The 23,025-nt window shown below is 44.3% G+C and overlaps 1 protein-coding gene across 1 annotated transcript in view; it reads right to left on the bottom strand.

Annotated features, from left to right (window-relative positions):
- The window catches only part of foxn3 (forkhead box N3), a 328,149-nt gene that overhangs the window by 114,595 nt on the left and 190,529 nt on the right, over positions 1 to 23,025 (bottom strand). Inside the window, exon 3 of the mRNA XM_059648972.1 lies at positions 3,695 to 3,831. Within this exon, the coding sequence (XP_059504955.1) occupies positions 3,695 to 3,831 (137 nt within the window). The remainder of the gene's footprint in view (positions 1 to 3,694; positions 3,832 to 23,025) is intronic.

The raw sequence follows: 23,025 nt of genomic DNA, 5'->3' as shown, positions 1-23,025 counted from the left end.
CAGAGGGATAGATAGGCTGATGGAGCAAGCAGAAAACTGGGACATGACACTTTTGTGTTAAATTTTTAAGTTATACATCTTGTCGGGAAGAACAAGAGTGGGGAAACACAAACCATAGAGTGCATATCTAACAGGTTTGTGGAAATGAAAAATTTTGGAGGTGTGTGTACATAAATTGTTGACAGGGTACACAGAAGTGGATAAAAAGGCGTAGACAACTCAGTACTTTATAAACAGAAGTAGACAGAACTTTTAAAAAAGCTATGATGAACTTGTATAAAATATTATTATGGCCTAAACTGAAGTGTTTTGTATAATTCCAAATACCACACTTTAGGAAGGCCATAAAAACATCGAGGAAGGTGAAGAATGGATGAGGGACTTGAGTTACATGGGATAAATTGGAGAAAGAAATAAAGGTGGAGAACGCACTTAACAAAAGGGTTTAAAGTTCCAAGGGAGCTAGACAGAGTAGAGAGAAAACAGGAAGGATAAAGGAACCTGCAAACATAAATTTAGTGATCAGGACAAGCACCAGTGATAGGAGGGCAAACGTCTATGCAATCAGTGGTTAGAATCTGGAACTCACTCCTGAGAGAGTCACAGAGGCAGATTCAATTGTATTTTCAAAGTTAATCAGTTAAGTATATGAACAGTTAAGTATATGGAAATAATTTTTCAAGTTACAGAAAAAGGGTAGTAGAGTGGGACTAGTCAAATTACTACTGCATAAAGATGGCATTTACTAGGTGGGTAGAATGGTCACCTGCATTGTAACAATTCTACGCAGAATAGTACCATATCTCTGCCCCAACTCCCTTAAAATATGCTAAAATGGAGATTAAACATTCACAGCATGGACAACCGTAGGCACGAAACCAGTTTTGCACCAGATTTTGTACTTCATCACTAAGAATGAGGTTAAAATGCGCACAGAAGGGTTTTTATCTACATCAATTTTCAGGTGCAGTGATTCTGCTATTGAAATTAGTATTCTAGAGTAATAACTACTTCAGAGATTTTAAAATCATTGGTAAAAACATCTAGAGGACAGAGAATTTTTTATGCTGTTTTAGGGATTTGGAACACCCCACCCAAAAAAGTGGCAGACGTTTATTCCATAGAAAATTTTAAAAAGGAAGTTGGACAGGTATTTGAGACATATAAAAGATTAAAAGGCAAGAATAGTGCTGTGGGACTAAGCATGTGCACTCTTCAAAAGAGCCAGCAAAAGCATGACGGGTTGAATGATCTCTGTGCTGTGTGTTTCTATAATCCCAACTACTATCAATGCTGAGCAGTCACTGCTCAATTTAGAGACCTATCATATTAATAAACCATCTTAAATAACGAGCCTGGATGGGACTGCACATCAAAACCACAGGCTAGTGGCTCTATAGGGCTGAACCAATTACTCAAAATAACAACAAAATAGTTCTGATTGATCTCGTTAAATCCAGCAACAACACAAAAGAAAAATGCAGCACGGTGGCTCAGTGGTTACCACTGCTGTCTCACAGTGAAAGGAGCTGGGATTTGATTCTGTCTGTGTGGAGTATGCACGTTCTCTATGTCTGCATGGGTTTCTGTTGGGCGTTCTGCTTTCCTCTCAGTCTAAAGATGTGCAGGCTTGGTGGATTTGCCATGCTAAATTGCCCTGTAGCGTGCAGGCTAGGTAGATTAGCCATGGCAAATGCAAGATTATGGGGATCAAGCGAGTCTGGGTCTGTTTGGGATGCTATTGGGAGGGTCAGTGCAGACAGGATGGACCGAATAGTCTAGGGTAGAAATCCAGAACAGACAAATATTTCTGGGTGGCATGGTGACTCGGTACCTCACAGTGCTGGGGACCCAGGTTTAATTCCAGCCTTGGGCAACTATATGCGGAGTTTGCACTTTTTCCCCATGTCTGTGTGGGTTTCCCCTGGGTGTTCTAGGCTGCTCTGACAGTCCAAAGATATGCAGGTTAGGTGGATTGCCATGCTAAATTGCCCATTGTGTCCAGGGATGTGCAAGCCGGGTGGATTAGCCATGGAAAATGTGGAATATGGGGATAGGGTATGAGGGTGGGTCTGGGTGGGATGCTTTTCAAAGGGTTGGTGGATTTGAATGGCCTGCTTCCACACTGTAAGGATTCTATGATTTTAAAAAATCACAAACTGGGATACACACACTTAACTTTTGAACCACAGCAGCCTTTTGCTAAACCAGCACATTTGCACATGGAGGAAATTTCATCACCACATGGCATACTCAATGAGGAGAGTGAAGCTTCACAGCACTACAACAGTTAAGTACAGGAGTTAACATCAATTCCAAAGATGTCATCCTTCCCAAATGCAGTATTGGAAAACATTTCCCTGAATATCTAACAACGTTTACTGTTTCAGTCAACAACAAGGTCATTAAAGATATAAAACTTCAGCTGACTTCAAGTGGTCTGAACCATTTTGAGACACTAAAATCAGGCTGGAAATAAACAAAAATGGCCACAGCAGTTAAAAAGGGTTGCCAGCCGCTTTACTATTGCCACGCTAAGCAGGCTACAAATGCACAGATTCACTGTTCACACTTTTTCAATCAAATGCACACACAAGACAGGGTACTCAAATGTTGGCTTATTTATAAATACTCTAATTTGCTGTGAACTGACACCTGAAAGAACAGTATTTAGAATCCATTGAGATATATTTCTCTCCTCCCTGATGTCCCCCACTTCAGCTCATTAATTAAAGGAGGCAAGTTAATGCCGTAAAAAAATATTTCTACTGCATTTAAGCTCCCTACATTCCAAAGGTTTAAGATTTTAAGACATGCACGTTTACTTGCAGAGAAAAATTGTCAAGGGTAGATTAACATTTCCACTGCTTCAGAGAAACATAAAAACCTGCAATGTCAAAGGCAATATACCACAGGAACCTTTTGTATTCGATAGTTAGGGCTTGACTATATATACATCACAGGCACTCTGGTTTTACAAGATTTTTTTTCTCCCCTAGATTACTCTGTTGCTTCACTGAGTCCCATTTTGTTTTAATCTCCTAGAGCGAGCTGACCTCGAGTTGTCATCTCGGATCAAGTACGCTTCTGTGGATATTTATGAAGACAGGAGGGGGGAAATAAAGCAGGTACAAAACATACACACTTGCAACAAAAAATAACAGAAGAGGCTGGAAGCCAACTGGAGCCACTTTGGAGAAAGTGTTGTCAAGGCAACTGTGTAATTCCACATGCTAACAGCCTGTCCATTTGCCAGGCAACAAAATAGAACTCGAGATGCAACTGCACCTGTCTCAGCTATGTGCTGCTATGGCAACATTCCGGCTTCCATGGCTACCATCATGCTAATCACCTAGCGAGGCAGATGTATGGCAGTTTCCTTCTCAGCCCAGCTGTTCCTCCCAATCTCTCTTTTGACAATTGATGGTCTAGGCATGTGCTGGAATGTGCCTTAGCTCTGTAACAAGACAGTACACCTCTCCCCTCAGATCTCCACATAGCTGCTGAATGAAACTCAACATCACCACAGGGAAGCTTCAACCTCTGATTCCTTACTTACACAATGACATAGGCATAAACAGACATTTTCAGTCTCCACCCCTCCTGTTCCACTTCTGAAGCAATACACATCCAAATCACCATCATTAACACAGATAAATGACGACTGAGTAAATGCAACAGTACACATGCTTACCTTTGATATCCTCGTGGGGAAGTGGGAGGTGTATTAAAAACATGGGAGTACGGATGGTAGGGTGTCTTTTTCAAAGCCTGAATGAGGTTTTGTCTATATTCTGGGTCTATACACCATAAGGATCCTTTCCCAATACTCTGTTGAGAGAAAGAAAACATTGGTCATACAGTGCACTTCCCATAATTTAATACACCCAAAAAAAAACTTTTCTCCCTCTTCTCCAATTCAAGCTTAGCAAGTGCCATATAATGAAGGCAAACATATTTTACGAAACTGGGAGCATTTATTGTTAAGCTATCTCCATATTTGTACAGAAGAAAGACTGGCGAAATCAAGTCAATGTAGTTGTACTTTATAGATGAAGAAACATACTTTGGTGTATACATACCAGTGAGTTTACATCAGTCAATACTTGTGAAAAGCAATGCATATCAGGCATTTCATTGCACGTAAAGCCTGCAGAACAACAGCTACACAGACTTACTTGCTCTTGCAGATATAAAATCATATGTAAAATGAAGTTGGAACAATCAGTTTCATATTTCCACTGAAAACAGCTTTCATTGTGCATGTCTCAGCAAATACATTCACTCTTCGCCTTTCAAAAGACACCATTGACTGGTATCGTTAGCAAGTGAACTTTGTTGCTGCACAGTTTGTTGCCACAGTTTGCAATTGTGTTTTAGTGCTTTTTTTCAAATTGGCAAGAGTGGAGGAGAAAGAGTTTAAATATCTAAGTCCAAACTTCAACTTTGCTTTCATGAAAGAACAAAATGTACATTTATGTTTGTAACTTGCAAGAGGTCTTCATCTTCAGCCAGAAAGAAATCAGAGCAATGGTAATAAAATGACTTACTGCAAAAAACCTACGGGTGGCATCATTATGGCACTGCAGGAGGCCCAGGATGGACATGTTGTCTAAGGAATGGAACCGGGAGTTGAAATGCTTCGCGACTGGGAGGTGCAGTTGTTTACTGCGAAATGAGCATAGGTGTTCTGCAAAGCAGTCCCCAAGGCTCCGCTTGGTTTCCCCAATGTAGAGGTAGCCACACCGTGTACAATGGATGCAGTATACCACATTGTGCAGGTGAACATCTGCTTGATGTGGAAAGTTGGGGCCTGGGATGGGGGTGAGGTGGTGGTGTGGGGGCAGGTGTAGCACTTCCTGAGGTTGCAGGGGCAAGTGCTGGGTGTGGTGGGGTTGGAGGGGAGTCACGCAAAGAGTGGTCTCTCCGGAAGGCAGACAAGGGTGCCACTCGTAGGTTGCAGGAACAACAACTCATATTCCACTTGGGAGCCCTGCAGGTCAATGGTATCAATGTGGATTTCACCAGCTTCAAAATCTCCCATCCCCGCCACTGCATCCCAAAACCAGCCCAGCTCATCCCCGCCTGCCTAACTTGTTCTTCCTCTCACCTGTCCCCTCCTCCTACCTCAAGCCGCACCTCCATTTCCTACCTACTAACCTCATCCCACTCCCTTGACCTGTCCATCCTCCCCAGACTCACCTATCCTCTCCCTATCTCCCCACCCATACTCTGCTCTCCACCTATGTTCTCCTCTGTCCATCTTCAGTCCACGTCCCCCTCTCTCCCTATTTATTTCAGAATCCTCTCCCCATCCCCTTTTTCTGATGAAGGGTCTAGGCCCGAAACGTCAGCTTTTGTGCTCCTAAGATGCTGCTTGGCCTGCTGTGTTCATCCAGCCCCACACTTTGTTATCTTAGATTCTCCAGCATCTGCAGTTCCCATTATCTCTGATCACAATAATGCAAAACCAGTTTGACAATAATCTTTTGCAGCCATTACATTGCATAAAACAAGATTTTCATTCTTTTAAGAACTCATCAATTTTCATAATACATCACTGACAGGAGCTATGAAAGTGAGCAACAAAGGAAAAGAACCTATACGCAAGTGTTTCTGACAAAGGCTGAGACAGGACCAGTGATGATCTTGTTACTGAACTCCATGATCCAAACCACGCATTTAGCATTCTCTGCACATATATGAGTCCAAAGTAGCTGAACCCCACCAACAACACAACATTGTTATTTGCCTGTTTCTGTGCTGAAACATCAAGATTCAGAAACTAAACAGGGCTGGTAGCAGTATGTCGTCCTCATACACAATTATAAAAACAAAGTGAGTCCAGACTCAAAAGCCTATGAATACCTCAGCTGTAAAGTTAACTTACAGCTGATCTTTACAAAATCTCAGATGCAAACAGCCACAAAAAACAAGCCCGTGCAGTTGGCACATAAGACCATAAGACATAGGAGTGGAAGTAAGGCCATTCAGCCCATCTAGTCCACTCTGCCATTTAACCATAGCTGATGGCCATTTCAACTCCACTTCCCTGCAATCTCCCCATAGCCCTTGATTCCTTGTGAGATCAAGAATTTATCAATCTCTGCCTTGAAGACATTTAATGTCCCGGCCTCCACTGCATTCCGTGGCAATGAATTCCACAGGCCCACCACTCCCTGGCTGAAGAAATGTCTCCTCATTTCCGTTTTAAATTTACCCCCTCTAATTCTAAGGCTGTTCCCATGGGTCCTGGTCTCCCCACCCAACGGAAACAACTTCCTAGCATCCACCCTTTCTAAGCCATAAAGGCACTGAGTGAGAACTGCTATCAATCCAAACACTGACAGCAAAATATTTGCTACAAGGCAAGTGATGCTTCTTACCCTCTGGTGGTAGCACTAGTCTAAGTCTGACAATGCAGAAGCTTCACCAGGCAGGCACATTCAAACAACAGCCAAAGCTGTAATTTAAATCTGTTCCTTTAATTCAGAGCCCAGTACCCAATTGCTGGACGTGGTTGCCTGATTTTTTTCATTTAAGACAAAAAGTTGCTGAAATTATAACAAACCTGTATTCCTCTCGCCTTAAAATCTTTCCACGAAGTGCTTTACCTTGTTTAAAGAGCTAAACAAACAAGTATTTTGGGATACAAACAGATGTATCTTTAATCATACCATTGCACTATCTTGGGATCAGTTTGCAAAGGTGCTGAAGCATCAATACTTTCAACTGCCTGCAAGTTCTGAAGATGCCATCCCTTGGTTGGAAACTGGGTTAGTTAGTCTCAGTAGTAGCAACATTGTGATTGACTTGATAGGAGGGAAAACCCAGCCAATATTTCCTTTTTGTATCCGGACTTAATCACCCCTGCTGGAAATTACACATATATGAATTATGTAATGCTTTGCTGAGATGACTTACACTCACTATTAAGCTTTGTATAAGAAGAATACCCACTAACTGATTGACTGGCAAAATGGAATATGTAGTGACTGTTTAGGGAAGATGACATTGTGGTAATGACAGTGCACTGAACCAGCAATCTAGAAGTCCAGGAAATCCTCTGGTGACACAAGTTCATCTCCTACCAGCTGATGAAATGTAAATTCAATTAATAAAACTTGAATTGAAAGCTGGTCTTATTGAATACCAGTTTTTTTTTGCACTTTTAATTGTAAGGGAAATAAGAACTGCTTTAAAATCAAGGATTTTGAAGAATTACTGTATGCTTTAGAAGCAAATACTCTGACTCATGGCAAACATCATTGCTACTCATTCCAGCAGGAATTGAAGCATAGCCATAGATGAGTTGGGTCCCAGAGACTGCGTAAAAATTGAGTTTTGGCTGGCAACAGCTAGCTAACTGGTCTATGGACAAAAGACCAGCTATTGATGACACTCACTTCACTGAACAGCTCGTGGCTTCAACCAGCTCAGGGAAACTCTCTCTGATCTCTGCAGTAAAAGTTATTATAAGATAATGAAAACTATTTTGTCCTTCAGCAGTATCCTGTGCCTCTTGCAAACCAATGAAAATCTCTGGAGAAGGAAGAAATATTTTAATCAGCACAGGAACCATAAGAATCATCCAGCAACCCTCTGAACAGAAACTACAGAACAGTCTGAGTCACTCCTTCCAATCATAAAGCCCATGAATTTTCCCTGTCTGCATCTGGGTGGGTGTACGGTTGTAAGTAAGGAGCAAGTTTACAAGAGGATTCAAGAACTAATTAGTAGTTACATGCAGATAGTTCATAACTGTTGACCTGTAGTTAAAGTTGAGTTACTTGTAAATAAATAGCACTTTCTGTTCAGTGAAGAAACTGGCCTGTTCTTTGTCGACCTGGATCTAAAAGACACAAATTGGGGTGCCCGATGTATTTTTTAAGATCTTTAATTTCTGTGGCAACTCCAGGAATACCAGGACTTGATTTCCAGCACGTTACCCAAACTGATTACTGTAAAAACCCATCTGGTTCACCACGATGTTTCAAGGAAGGAAATGAACCATCAATGCCTGCTCTATGTGACACCAGACCAACATCCATGTGTTGACTTGTAACCATCCCTTGAAATGTTCAAGCAAGCCACTCAATTCAAGGGTAACTAAGAATGAACAACAAATGTTGCCCTAGCCTATGGCACCCATATTCCAAGAAAGGAAGAAAGACATTAGCGCCTTTAAGGGAGAAAGAAAGAATTTTCAGCTCTGCTCTTCATGTCATTCTGTGGAGGTGCTGCTGTTGGACTAGGGTGGGCAAAGTCAGAAGTCACATGACACATTTGAAATCACAAGCTTTCAAAGCATTGCTACTTCACCAGGTGAAATGACAAATTTACTGAATATTTTATTGTAGATCATTAATTTTTAAATGTGACAATGCTTTAAACTCCATTATTGCAGCTACTGGGCAGGCTTTTAGAGACAGTTTTAAATCTAATATGAAGATGAAACTACATTAGTATCATTAAGTATGAGAGAATAAAGGTGCAGACCAGACTGGTCAGGCCCAATCAGCAAGACAGCTTGGAAAAGTTATGTATTGGAAGTGAACCTCCATTAGGGTCCACAGACTGACTGCTTCACAGATGGTGCCCGACCTGTTGCATTATGTTTTTGTTTCACATTCCCAGCTGTGCATTTTTTTTTGGTATTTATATTAGCAACATAGCCAATTTAAATTAAAAAATGCTACTACAGCAAGCATGCAGTCACTACAAATGGAGTTTATCATTTCTCCCATTTCTAATAGTTATAACAATGTCAAATTTTCTCACCTTAAAGATGTTCTTAAGAGGCAGCTGCATGACAAAAGTCACTTTTCACAGTCATCCAACAAAACCTATCGCCTCTGGCTGCTTCTTTCTTCAATGATTTAATGATGGATCTGTCAATAATAAACACTATTTCCCCTACGGACAGTCATGTGGCTCTGAAGAAGCCACATCTTAAAATAGTTTGGGGCCATCCTGGCTTAATGGGCAACATATACAACATTTGACTCTGGTATTTGCATTCAAAGTAGACTGAGTTTGTGACATTTTGTAAACTGGCTTTTCTAGCTTCAATGCACATGTTTACTGCCTAAAGCTTTTTTAAAAAAAACTTTGCATGATTTCACTTTGCTTTAAAAGGTGAAAAAAAGTCAAAGGGTAAAATCAAAGCATGGGCAAAGATGTGTGAAAATCAACAAAAAAATTAGAACATCACAAAGTCCAGGATCGGGTTTTAAGGATGATTCCATTACTTTGCATTATCGATTATGTTTGAAAGAATTGTAACATTCTTTAATTTATGCTTCTGCTGCATGCAGTCCTCTGGCAGCGGCATGCGTTGCAAATCACTCCTTACTTATTTGGTAATATTAACGATGTAACTTGTCTTGCTGTCACAAGCATACAATTAACTTTCTCAAAAAAATCAACTTTGCCGGCATGAGACCTGGACGCAACAGGGAAATAATAAAAACAAATAAACAATTTGCTGGAAATGCTGGGCACGTCTGGTGATATCTATGAACAGAAATCAGAGTTAATGTTTCAGGTCCGGTAACCCTTCCTCAGAACAATGTCAAAAATCACACAACACCAGATTATAGTCCAATAGGTTTAATTCAAGACACAAGCTTTCAGAGCCTCTTCAACACCTGAAGGAGGAGAGAGGCTCCGAAAGCTTGTGTTTTCAAATAAACCAGTTGGACTACAACCTGGTGGTGTGTGATTTCTGACATAGTCCACCAGTCCAACACCAGCACATCCATATCATGAATTCCTCAGAACTGATGGTAGCTAGGAAAAATGTCAGTTTACGCGCAGAAGATAAGGTGGGGGTAAAGAGAAAACAATAGGGGGGGGGACACAGCCCAATGTGAGGAAACAACAGTTGAACAAAGGAATGGATAACGACCCAGCTAGGACGTTGAATAGCTGTCAATGGAGATTGTTAGTGGTTAACAATAGATAGTGCGTAATGGCAGGTTATGTGATAACAAGGCTTAGTGTGTGGGGTAAGGGGCTAGGAAATGGGAGAGTTCAGGCTCGAAAATTATTCAACTCGATATCGAGACCGGAAGGCTTCGGGGTCCAAAAGTGGAAAACAAGGCTCCAATCACCTCCTCTTTACCATGGACATGCAATCCCTTTACATACTTGGCAGAAGGAATCCGGGAAAACACAAAGGCATTTTACACTTACGTGAGGAATAAGAGAATGGTCAAAGAAAGAGTAGGGCCGATCAGGGATAGCATAGGGAACTTGTGTGTGGAGCCTGAGGAGGTAGGGGAAGCCCTAAATGAGTTTTTTGCTTCTGTCTTTACGAAAGAAACAAACTTTGTAGTGAATGAAACCTTTGAAGAGCAGGTGTGCATGCTGGAATGGATAGAGATCGACGAAGCTGATGTGCTGAAAATTTTGTCAAACATTAAGATTGACAAGTCGCCAGGCCCGGATCAGATTTGTCCTCGGCTGCTTTGGGAAGCGAGAAATGCAATTGCTTCGCCACTTGCGAAGATCTTTGCATCCTCGCTCTCCACTGGAGTCGTACCTGAGGACTGGAGAGAGGCAAATGTAATTCCTCTCTTCAAGAAAGGAAATAGGGAAATCCCCGGCAATTATAGACCGGTAAGTCTCACGTCTGTCGTCTGCAAGGTGTTAGAAAGGATTCTGAGGGATAAGATTTATGACCATCTGGAAGAGCATGGCTTGATCAAATACAGTCAACACGGCTTTGTGAGGGGTAGGTCATGCCTTACAAACCTTATCGAGTTTTTTGAGGATGTGACTAGTAAGGTTGATGAGGGTCGAGCTGTGGATGTGGTGTATATGGACTTCAGTAAGGCATTTGATAAGGTTCCCCATGGTAGGCTCATTCAGAAGGTCAGGAGGAATGGGATACAGGGGAACTTAGCTGCTTGGATACAGAATTGGCTGGCCAACAGAAGACAGCGAGTGGTAGTAGAAGGAAAATATTCTGCCTGGAAGTCAGTGGTGAGTGGAGTTCCACAGGGCTCTGTCCTTGGGCCTCTACTGTTTGTAATTTTTATTAATGACTTGGACGAGGGAATTGAAGGATGGGTCAGCAAGTTTGCAGACGACACAAAGGTCGGAGGTGTCGTTGACAGTGTAGAGGGCTGTTGTAGGCTGCAGCGGGACTTTGACAGGATGCAGAGATGGGCTGAGAGGTGGCAGATGGAGTTCAACCTGGATAAATGCGAGGTGATGCATTTTGGAAGGTCGAATTTGAAAGCTGAGTACAGGATTAAGGATAGGATTCTTGGCAGCGTGGAGGAACAGAGGGATCTTGGTGTGCAGATACATAGATCCCTTAAAATGGCCACCCAAGTGGACAGGGTTGTTAAGAAAGCATATGGTGTTTTGGCTTTCATTAACAGGGGGATTGAGTTTAAGAGTCGTGAGATCTTGTTGCAGCTCTATAAAACTTTGGTTAGACCGCACTTGGAATACTGCGTCCAGTTCTGGGCGCCCTATTATAGGAAAAATGTGGATGCTTTGGAGAGGGTTCAGAGGAGGTTTACCAGGATGCTGCCTGGACTGGAGGGCTTATCTTATGAAGAGAGGTTGACTGAGCTCGGTCTCTTTTCATTGGAGAAAAGGAGGAGGAGAGGGGGCCAAATTGAGGTATACAAGATAATGAGAGGCATAGATAGAGTTGATAGCCAGAGACTATTTCCCAGGGCAGAAATGGCTAGTACGAGGGGTCATAGTTTTAAGCTGGTTGGTGGAAAGTATAGAGGGGATGTCAGAGGCAGGTTCTTTACGCAGAGAGTTGAGAGCATGGAATGCGTTGCCAGCAGCAGTTGTGGAAGCAAGGTCATTGGGGTCATTTAAGAGACTGCTGGACATGTATATGGTCACAGAAATTTGAGGGTGCATACATGAGGATCAATGGTCGGCACAACATTGTGGGCTGAAGGGCCTGTTCTGTGCTGTACTGTTCTATGTTCTATGTTCTATGTGCCTCCCCAACCAGGATGGGTTCAGGGCTCTCTGCTTTTTCCTGGAACAAAGGCCTGAACCATCCCCACCTACCACCATCATCATCCTCTGCTTGGCCGTGCTCATCCTCACCCAAAACAGCTTCTCTTTTAACTTCTCTCATTTTCTTCAGAGTGGCCATGGGTGCCTGCATGGGTCCCAGTTATGCCTGTCTCTTCATAGGGTACGTGGAATGTTCTTTGTTCCAGTCCTATTCCAGACCCCACCCACAACTCTTTTTCCAACATCTCGGCAATATCAGTGTCACTTCCGTCTATCGTCCAAAACTGAGAAAGTTTGTGGATTTCCCTTCCAATTATCACCCCACCCTCACTTTTATCTGGTCTATCTTTGACTCCTCCCTTCACTTCCTTGACATCTGTTGCCATTTCTGGGGACAGACCAGCCACTAATATCCACTTCCCAGAATCTAGTTTACTGCATTCACTATTCACAATGTGGTCTCCTCTACACTGGAGAAATGAAGCGTAGACTGGGTGGCCGCTTTGCAGAACATCTATGTTCTGCTCACAAAAAAAGGCCTTCAGCTTCCAGCGGCTTGCCACTTTAACACACCTCCCTGTTCCCTGGCCAACATCTCTGTCTGTGGACTGCTACAATGCTCCAAAGTTCACAGCAAGCTGGAAGAACAACACTATTTTCCATTTGGGGACCCTGTAGCCTCCGACTCAATATAGAGTTCAATAATTTTAGGACCTGAACACTCCCATGTTCGAGCCCCTACCACACACACCAAGCCTTGTTATGAGTGATAATGGGAATTGCATCACAAAACCAACCCAGCTCGTCCCCTCCCCCCACTGATCCCAAAACCAGCCCGGCCTGTCTCCGCTTCCCTAACCTGTTCTTCCTCTCACCCATCCCTTCCTCCCACCTCAAGCCGCACCTCCATTTCCTACATACCACCTCATCCCGCCTCCTTGACCTCGGTCTTCCCTGGACTGACCTATCCCCTCCCTACCTCACCTATACTCTCCTCGCTACCTATCTTCTTTTCTCTCCATCTTCGGTCCGCCTCCCCCTCTCCCTATTTATTCCAGAATCCTCTCCCCATCCCCCTCTCTGATGAAGGATCTAGGCCTGAAACGTCAGCTTTTGTGCTCCTGAGATGCTGCTTGGCCTGCTGTGTTCATCCAGCTCCAAGATGCTGCTTGGCCTGCTGTGTTCATCCAGCTCCAAGATGCTGCTTGGCCTGCTGTGTTCATCCAGCTCCACACTTTGTTATCTAGGCCTTGTTATGAACAGTCTGCCATTACATACTACCTATTGTTAGGCACTAACAGTATCTGTTAACAGCTATTCACCCTTCTAGCCTGATGGTTATCCACTCTTTTGCCTGTCCAACAACTGTTCTCTCTCTTTGGCTCTTTCCTTGCCTATTGTTTACTTTTTACCAGCAACCCCCATGCTATCTTCAGCATATAAACTGACATTTTCCTAGTTTCCATCGTTCTGTGCAAGGGGCACTGGACCCAAAATGTTAACTGATTTCTCTGCACAGACACTGCCACACCCGCTGGGCTGTTCCAGCAAATTCGGTTTTCATTCTGATTTGCAACATCCGTAGTTTTTTTGGTTTTGTCAAGGAAAGAAAACCATTATTGTTCACAAGACTTCGACATCATTTCAACAAAAGACTGCACTACTGTCATTAAGTGTAGCAAGATAGACCTTTAAAAAAACAGTGCACTTTAATGAAAACAACAGTACAATTACAGACACTGTCAGTTTCCAATCATTACTAGAGACTACGTTTGGGGGTGCACTGAACTCTATTACCCTTGAGCCTATTCTCTGTCTTTCAACAGGAACATGGCTGATTTGTTTGCATTTCTAATTCCAAATTCCCATTTGGCCCCACTAACCCACAATTCCTCTACCTGACAAATATCTATCCACCTGCCCTAAAAATACCTTCACCACCCTTTTGGGCTGAAAGTTCCAAAGTCAGCCCTCGGGGGAAAAAAATCTTATATCTGTCCTGAAAGGATTACTTCTAACTATAAGGCAGAACCCTATACTTCTGGACTGACACACAAAACATCCTTTCAATGTCTATCTTGGCAAGACCATTCAGGATTTCATACACTTCAGTTAAGCCATCCCTCACAAATGTAGTGAAAACAAGCCAGCCTGTCAAACCTTCCCTCCTGGATTCAATCTAGCAGACCATTCAAGGCTGCCTTCAATGCATTTACATCCTTCCTGAAATAAAGTTACTAAACAGCACATTGGTGAGAACACATCTGAAAACTAAACCTTTACTTTTGCATTCACTTCCCCTTGAAACAAAGCACTGCACCCCATTAATCTTCTTTATTTCTGTTTCACCTAAAGAATAAAACAAATTAAAACAAAATTGCGGACACTGGAAACCCAAAACAAAAACAGAGATTGCTGGAAAAACTTAGCAGGTCTGGCAGCATCGGAGGAGAGAAGGCAAAGGACAAAGAAGAAAGGAAATTACAGCAGAGGAACAGGCCCCACAAGCCCGCACAGATCCAGATCCTCTATCTAAACCTGTCACCTATTTTCCTAGGTTAACACGGTCTGAAGCTGGATGCACACAGCAGGCCAAGCTGCATCAGAGGAGCAGGAAAGTTCGACATTTCGGATTGAGACCCTTCTCGACCTGAAACGTCAAACTTTCCTGCTCCTCTGATGCTGCTTGGCCTGCTGTGTGCATCCAGCTTCACACCGTGCCATCTCAGATTCTCTAGCATCGGCAGTGCCTACTATCTCTGCCTATTTTCCAAAGATCTGATCCCTCTGCTCCCTGCCCATTCATGTATCTGTCTAAATACATCGTAAATGACGCTACTGCGCCCACCTATACCACCTCCGTTGATGTGTTCCAGACATCCACCACCCTCTGCGTAAATAACTTTCTACACATCTCCCTTAAACTTTTCCCTTCTCATCTTGAAATCATTACCTCCTAGTAACCCCACTCTGGGGGAAAAAACTTCTTGCTATCCACCCTGTCTATACCTCTTATGAATTTGTAGGCCTCAAACAGGCCCCGCTTCAACCTCTGTATTTCTAATATAAATAATCCTAACCTACTCAACCTCTGTTCATAGCTACTGCCCTCCATACCAGACACCCCTGGTCAACATCCTCTGCACCCTCTCCAAAGCATCCACATCCTTTTGGTAATGTGGAGACCAGAGCTGTGCAGTGTATTCCGAAGGTGGTCGAACCAAAGTCCGATACAACAGTAACATGACCTGCCAACTCTTGTACTCAATACCCCGTCCCATGAACGAAACCATGCCGTATCACTTCTTGATCACTCCACTGACCTGTGTTTCCACCATCAGGGTAACAACGGGCCTGAACACCCAGATCTCTCTGTGCATCAATTTTCCCCAGGGCTTTTCCATTTACCATATAGTTCGCTCTTTAACTGGATCTTCCAAAATGCATCACTTCATATTTGCCTGGATTGAACTCCATTTGCCATTTCTCCGCCCAACTCTCCAATCTATCTATATTCTGCTGCATTCTCCAACAGTCCCCTTCACTATATGCTACTCCGACAATCTTAGTGACATCTACAAACTTGCTAATCAGACCACCTATACCTTCCTCAAGATCATTTATATACATCACAAACAACAGTGGTCCCAAAACTGATCCTTGTGGAATTTTCTGAAGGGGGGTCTAGGCCTGAAACGTCAACCTTCCTGCTCCTCTGATGCTCCTTGGCCGGCTGTGTTCATCCAGCTCTATACCTTGTTATCTCAGATTCTCCAGCATCTGCAGTTCCTACTATCCCTGGTGGAACTCTGGTCACAGTTCTCCATTTTGAGAAACTTCCTTCCATTACAGCTCTCTGTCTCCTGTTGCCCAGCCAGTTTTCTATCCATCTAGCTAGTACACCCTGGACTCCATGCGACTTCACTTTGTCTATCAGCCTACCATGGGGAATCTTACCAAATGCCATACTGAAGTCCATGTGTATGATATCTCCAGCCCTTCCCTCATCTATCAACTTAGAATTCTTTGAGGAAGTGACAATCAAGTCGTTAAGACATACCTTCCCTGCACAAAACCATGCTGCCTATCACTAATAAGCCATCTTCTTCCAAATGTAAATAGATTCTATCCCTCAGTATCTTCTCAAGCAGCTTCCCCAGCAGTGACGTCAGGCTCACTGGTCTATAATTACCTGGATTATTCTTGCTACCTTTCTTAAACAAGGGGGTAACATCAGCAATTCTCCGGTCCTCCAGGGCCTCACCCGTGTTCAAGGATGCTGCAAAGATATCTGTTAAGGTCCCAGCTATTTCCTCTCTCGCTTCCCTTTGTAACCTGGGATAGATCCAATCCAGGCCTAGAGACATGTCTACCCTAATGGCTTTTAGAACACCCAACACTACCCCGCACCCCCCCACCCCCCACCCCCATGCCAACTTGACCTCAACATCCGTCATGTCCCCCTCCTCGGTGAATACCGACGCAAACTACTGATTAAAAGCTTCACTCATTTTCTCTGACTCCTCACGTAACTTCCCTCCTTTGTCCTTGAATGGGCCAACACTTTCTCTAGTTACCCTCTTGCTCCTTATGTATGAATAAAAGGCTTTGGGATTTTCCTTAACCCGGTTTGCTAAAGATACTTCATGGCCCCCTTCCACCCTCTCAATTCTTCATTTCAGACTGGTCCCACTTTCCTGATATTCTTCCAAAGCTTCGCCTGTTTTCGGTCACCTAGACTTTATGTGTGCTTCCTTTTCCCTCTTTGTTGGTCTCACAATTTCACCTGTCATCCATGGTTCCCTGATCTTGCCCTTTCTATCCCTCATTTTTCAGAGGGACGTGTCTGTCCTGCAGTCTAATCAACCTCTCTTTAAAAGTCTCCCACATATCAAGTGTGGATTTACCCTCAAACAGCTGCTCCCAATCCACATTCCCCAGCTCCTGTCAAATCTTGCTACAGCTGGCCTCCCCGCAATTTAGCATGCTTCCTTTAGGACCACTCTCATCTTTGTCCATGAGTACTCTAAAACTTATGCAATTGCGATCACTATGCCCAAAGTAAATTCCTACTGAAACTTCAACCACCTCTTCGGGCTAATTCCCTAACACCAGATCCAGTATGGGCACTTCCTGAGTTGGACTATGTACATACTGTGCTACAAAATATTCCTGGATGCTCCTTACAAATTCTGCTCGATCTAAACCCCTAACACTAAGTGAATCCCAGTCATTGTTGGGAAAATTAAAATCTCCCATCACCACCACACTGTTGCTCCTACACCTTTCCATAATCTGTCGACATATTTGTCTCTCTAACTCACGCTCGCTGTTGGAAGGCCTGTAGTACAGCCCCAATCTTGTTACTGCACCCTTCCTATTCCTGAGCTCTGCTCATATTGCCTCATTGCTCAAGTCATCCATAGTGCCCTCCTTCAGCACAGTTGTGATATCCTCTTTGTTCAGTAATGCAACTCCTCCACCCCTTTTACCTCTCCCTGGAGGACTGAAGCATTTATATCGTGGGATGTTCAGTTGCCAATCTTGCTCTTCCTTCAACCAAGTCTCAGTAATAGCAATCACATCATACTCCCAGGTACTAATCCAAGCCCTAAGTTCATCTACCTTACCTATTACACTTCTCACATTAAAACAAATGCACCTCAGACCAACTGTCCCTTGCATTCATTATCGGCTCTCTGCCTACTCCTCCCCTTAGTAAAGCTGACTTCATTATCTAGTTCCTTACAGGCTTTACTAACCACCTCCTTACTGTCCACTAACCTCCTCATTTGGTTCCTATCCCCCTGCCACATTAGTTTAAAGCCTCCCCAACAGCATTAGCAAAAGCTGCCCCTAGGATATTGGTTCCAGTCCTGCCCAAGTGTGGACTGTCCAATTTGTAATAGTACCACGTCCCCCAGAACCGGATCCAGTGTTCCAAAAATCTGAACCTCTCCCTCCTGCACCATATCTCAAGGCACTCATTTATCCTACCTATTCTTTCATTTCTATTCTGACTAGCACATGGCACTAGTAGCAATCCTGCGATTACAATCTCTGACGTTCTACTTTTTAACTTGGCTCCTAACGCCCTAAAGTCTGTTTGTAGGACCTAAGCCCGAGTTTTACCTATATTATTGGTGCCTATATGCACCACGGCAGCTGGCTGTTCACTCTCCCCCTTCAGGATGTCCTGCAGTCGATCTGAGACATCCCTTATCCATGCACCTGGGAGGCAACATACCATTCAAGAGTCTCGTTTTCAACCACAGAACCGCCTTACTACTCCACTTACAATCAAATCCCCTTTGACAATCGACCTTCCACTTTTTATCCCGCCCTTCTGTACTGTGGAGCCAGCCACTGTGCCACGAACTTGGTACTGCTGCCTTCCCCTGGTGAGCCACCTCCCCCAACAGTATCCAAAACTGTATACCTGTTTGGGAGGAGTTGACCACAGGGGACACCTGCACTGCCTTCCTGCATTTTTTCTGCCTTTTGGTCACCCATTCCCTTTCTCCCTCAGCAATCCTAATCTGCGGTGTGACCAATTTGCTAAACGACCTCCTCAGCATCACGTATGCTCCAAAGTGAGTCAGTCCGCAGCGCCTGAGCCGTCATGCGGTCTAACAAGAGCTGCAACTGGACACACTTCTTGCACATGTAGGAGTCAGGGATATCAGCCGTGTCCCTGAGCTCCCACATTGAGCAAGAGCAGCATAACACATGTCTGGGATCTCCAGCCATGTTTACTCTTAAGCGTAGCTTAGTTCCACTATAATATCAAAAAGCAGTGTTAATGTTTCAGGTGCAGCAATCCTGCTTCAGAATACTGAATTTCTTGACCAAGTTCTGTTTTTGTTTCAGCTGCATAATAACACTGTGACTTGTGTACATAGAACACTTAGATCACTGTGCACCTTGGAGTTCTGCAAATGTTCTCCATTGAATTAATACTCTTCTTTTACATTCTCTCTGTAAAAGTGAACAAATTCATATTTACCCCACACCAGATGCCCATGTTCTTCAAGGACCACAACATTCCCCCCACAGTAGTTGAGAACGCCCTTGACCGCGTCTCCCGCATTTCCCGCGACACATCCCTCACACCCCGCCCCCGCCACAACCGCCCCAAGAGGATCCCCCTCGTTCTCACACACCACCCCACCAACCTCCGGATACAACGCATCATCCTCCGACACTTCCGCCATCTACAATCCGACCCCACCACCCAAGACATTTTTCCATCCCCACCCTTGTCTGCCTTCTGGAGAGACCACTCTCTCCGTGACTCCCTTGTTCGCTCCACACTCCCCTCCAACCCCACCACACCCGGCACCTTCCCCTGCAACCGCAGGAAGTGCTACACTTGCCCACACATCTCCTCCCTCACCCCCATCCCTATCCCAGGCCCCAAGATGACTTTCCACGTTAAGCAGAGGTTCACCTGCACATCTGCCAATGTGATATACTGTATTCATTGTACCCGGCGTGGCTTCCTCTACATTGGGGAAACCAAGCGGAGGCTTGGGGATCGCTTTGCAGAACACCTCCACTCGGTTTGCAATAAACAACTGCACCTCCCAGTTGCGAGCCATTTTAACTCCCCCTCCCATTCCTCAGACGGCATGTCCATCATGGGCCTCCTGCAGTGCCAAAAGTATGCCACCCGAAGGTTGCAGGAACAACAACTCATATTCCGCTTGGGAACCCTGCAGCCCAATGGTATCAATGTCGACTTCACCAGCTTCAAAATCTCCCCTTCCCCCACCACATCCCAAAACCAGCCCAGTTCATCCCCTGCCCCCACTGCATCACACAACCAGCCCAGCCTGTCTCTGCCTCCCTAACCTGTTCTTCCTCTCACCCATCCCTTCCTCCCACCCCAAGCCGCACCTCCATCTCCTACCTACTAACCTCATCCCACCTCCTTAACCTGTCCGTCTTCCTTGGACTGACCTATCCCCTCCCTACCTCCCCACCTATACTCTCCTCTCCACCTATCTTCTTTTCTCTCCATCTTCAGTCCGCCTCCCCCTCTTCTCCCTATTTATTCCAGAACCCTCTCCCCATCCCCCTCTCTGATGAAGGGCCTGGGCCCGAAACATCAGCTTTTGTGCTCCTGAGATGCTGCTTGTCCTGCTGTGTTCATCCAGCTTCACACTTTATTATCTTGCCATGTTTCCACCTTTACAACAGCAGCTCCACTTTGAAAGTACTTCTTTGACTATAAGAACACTTTGAAAATTCCTATGCTCATGAAGGGCCCTGAGGTAAATGCAGGTCAGTCTCTCTTTTGGAACTTATTCAATGGTCTTTTGCACTGGTTTTAGCCAAAGTCAGCACACTCAAGCCAAACTCTCTTCACTTAGCCTCCAACTAGCTGTGTTACCACTGTAATCTGACTGAAATGACGACAGGTGCTCCTGGGTGCTTTTAAATTACCTGCTCTTTGTTTTAATACCGTACAACCTTTAGTATTTACTGAGCTGCTCTGACCCAGTGTGTAGATTTAACATTTAAACACTGCTGATTCGTGTTACTAAATTTGTTGGCTGGATGGATGACTGATGTTTAACGTCTACTACCCAAATTGTTTACAAGTGATGCAGCAGTATGAGGCTTAAACCTGCAACTTCTCCTTCTCTTGGATGAAGTGCACGGTTAAGTCCTTCTTATACTTCAATATATTCACAAACATATATTGTATATTCATCTACCCAAATTCTTGCAGTTACCAAGAATATCTGAAATGTCAGTATTTATAACTAATTAAAGTGTTTATGAAAAGTCTTTAGATATTTATTGATTTTGGAAACAAAAGGATATGCTGTATTCTATTCCATGTGCAACAAAACAGAGTGTCCTATCAGCAGCATGACTAGGAACTGAGGTCCAAAAACCCAACAATTTCAATCTAATATTAAATCTATAAGGAAATAGAAATTATTACCACATGACACGGGAAGGGAATAGCCATGGAAAGGGAAAGAAGCAGTTACCGGGGGAAGATATTTAACTGGGGTAAAGGAAACTATGACGCTATCAGACAGGAGTTGGGAAGAACGGATTGGGAGCAATTGTTCCACAGAAAGGGCACAGCAGACATGTGGAGGCTGTTTAAGGAACAGTTGTTGCCAGTGATGTATAAATTTGTTCCTCAGACAGGTAAGAAGGGGTAAGATTAAGAAGCCTTGGATGACGGGTACAGAGGTGCTTCTTGTCAAAAAGAAAAAGGCAGCGTACGTAAGGTGGAGGAAGCAAGGGTCCAGCACAGCTTTAGAGGATTACAGGCTTGCTTGGAAGGAGCTCAAAACTGGACTGAGGGCGGCCAGGAGGGGGCATGAAAAAGACTTGGCAGGAAGGATTAAGGAGAACCCAAAGGCATTTTACTCATATGTGAGGAATAAGAGAATGATCAGGGAGAAGGTAGGGCCGATCAGGGATAGCGTAGGGAACTTGTGCGTGGAGCCTGAGCAGATAGGGGAAGCACTAAATGAGTTTTTTGCTTCGGTTTTCACTAAGGAAAGGGACCTTGTTGTGAATGAGAACTTTGAGGAGCAGGGAAACAGGCTTGAACAGATCGAGATTGAGGAAGTTGATGTGCTGGAAATTTTGGCAAACATTAAGATTGGTAAGTCCCCAGGGCTAGACCAAATTTATCCTAGGTTGCTCCGGGAAGCGAGAAAGGAGGTTGCTAAGCCGCTGGCGAAGATTTTTGCCTCCTCACTCTTCACAGGAGTCATACCGGAAGATTGGAGGGTGGCAAACGTTGTTCCTCTTTTCAAGAAAGGGAATAGGGAAATCCCTGGAAATTACAGACCAGTCAGTCTTACATCTGTGGTCAGCAAGGTTTTGGAAGAATCCTATCCCTCAGGATTCTATGACTATTTGGAAAAGTATAGCACGATTAAAGAGAGTCAGCATGGCTTTGAGGGGGGCAGGTCATGCCTTAAAAATCTTATTGAGTTCTTTGAGGAAGTCACGAGACAGGTTGACAAGGGTCGAGCAGTGGATGTGGTGTACATGGACTTCAGCAAGGCATTTGATAAGGTTCTCCACTGTAGGCTCATTCATAAAGTCAGGAGGTATGGGATACAGGGTGATTTGGCTGTCTGGATTCAGAATTGGTTGGCTGACAGGAGGCAGAGAGTGGTTGTAGATGGTAAGTATTCTGCCTGGAGGTCAGTGCTGAGTGGTGTCCCGCAGGGCTCTGTTCTTGGGCCTCTGCTCTTTGTAGTTTTTATAAATGACTTGGATGAGGAGGTTGAGGGGTGGGTTAGTATGTTTGCTGATGGCACAAAGGTTGGAGGTGCCGTTGATAGTATCGAGGGCTATTGCAGGCTTCAGCGAGACATTGAATGCAGAGCCGGGCTGAGAAATGGCAGATGGAGTTCAACCTGGATAAATGTGAAGTGATGCATTTTGGAAGGTCGAACTTAAATGCTGAATATAGGATTAAAGGCAGGATTCTCGGCAGTGTGGAGGAACAGTGGGATCTTGGTGTTCAAGTGCATAACTCCCTCAAAGTTGCCACCCAGGTGAAAAAGGTTATTAAGAAAACATATGGTGTTTTGGCTTTCATTATCAGGGGGATCGAGTTTAAGAGCCGCGAGGTTATGCTGCAGCTCTACAAAACCCTGGTGAGACCACACTTAGAATATTGTGTCCAGTTCTGGTCACCCTATTATAGGAAAGATGTGGAGGCTTTGGAGAGGGTGCAAAGGAGGTTTACCAGGATGCTGCCTGGACTGGAGGGCTTGTCTTACGAGGAGAGGTTGACTGAGCTCTGATTTCTCTCTCTGGAGAGAAGGAGGAAGAGAGGTGACCTGATCGAGGTGTACAAGGTAATGAGAGGCATGGATAGAGTCGATAGCCAGAGACTTTTCCCCAGGGCAGGATTGACTGCCACGAGGGGTCATAGTTTTAAGGTGTTAGGAGGAACGTATAGAGGAGACATCAGAGGGAGGTTCTTCACCCAGAGAGTTGTGAGCGCATGGAATAGTTTGCCAGTGGTAGTCA

Source organism: Stegostoma tigrinum, chromosome 10 (assembly GCF_030684315.1).
Source record: "Stegostoma tigrinum isolate sSteTig4 chromosome 10, sSteTig4.hap1, whole genome shotgun sequence".
Classification (NCBI taxonomy): Eukaryota; Metazoa; Chordata; class Chondrichthyes; order Orectolobiformes; family Stegostomatidae; genus Stegostoma; species Stegostoma tigrinum.
The sequence above is the reverse complement of the archived record's forward strand: the minus strand, read 5'-3'. Positions and strand labels throughout refer to the sequence as shown.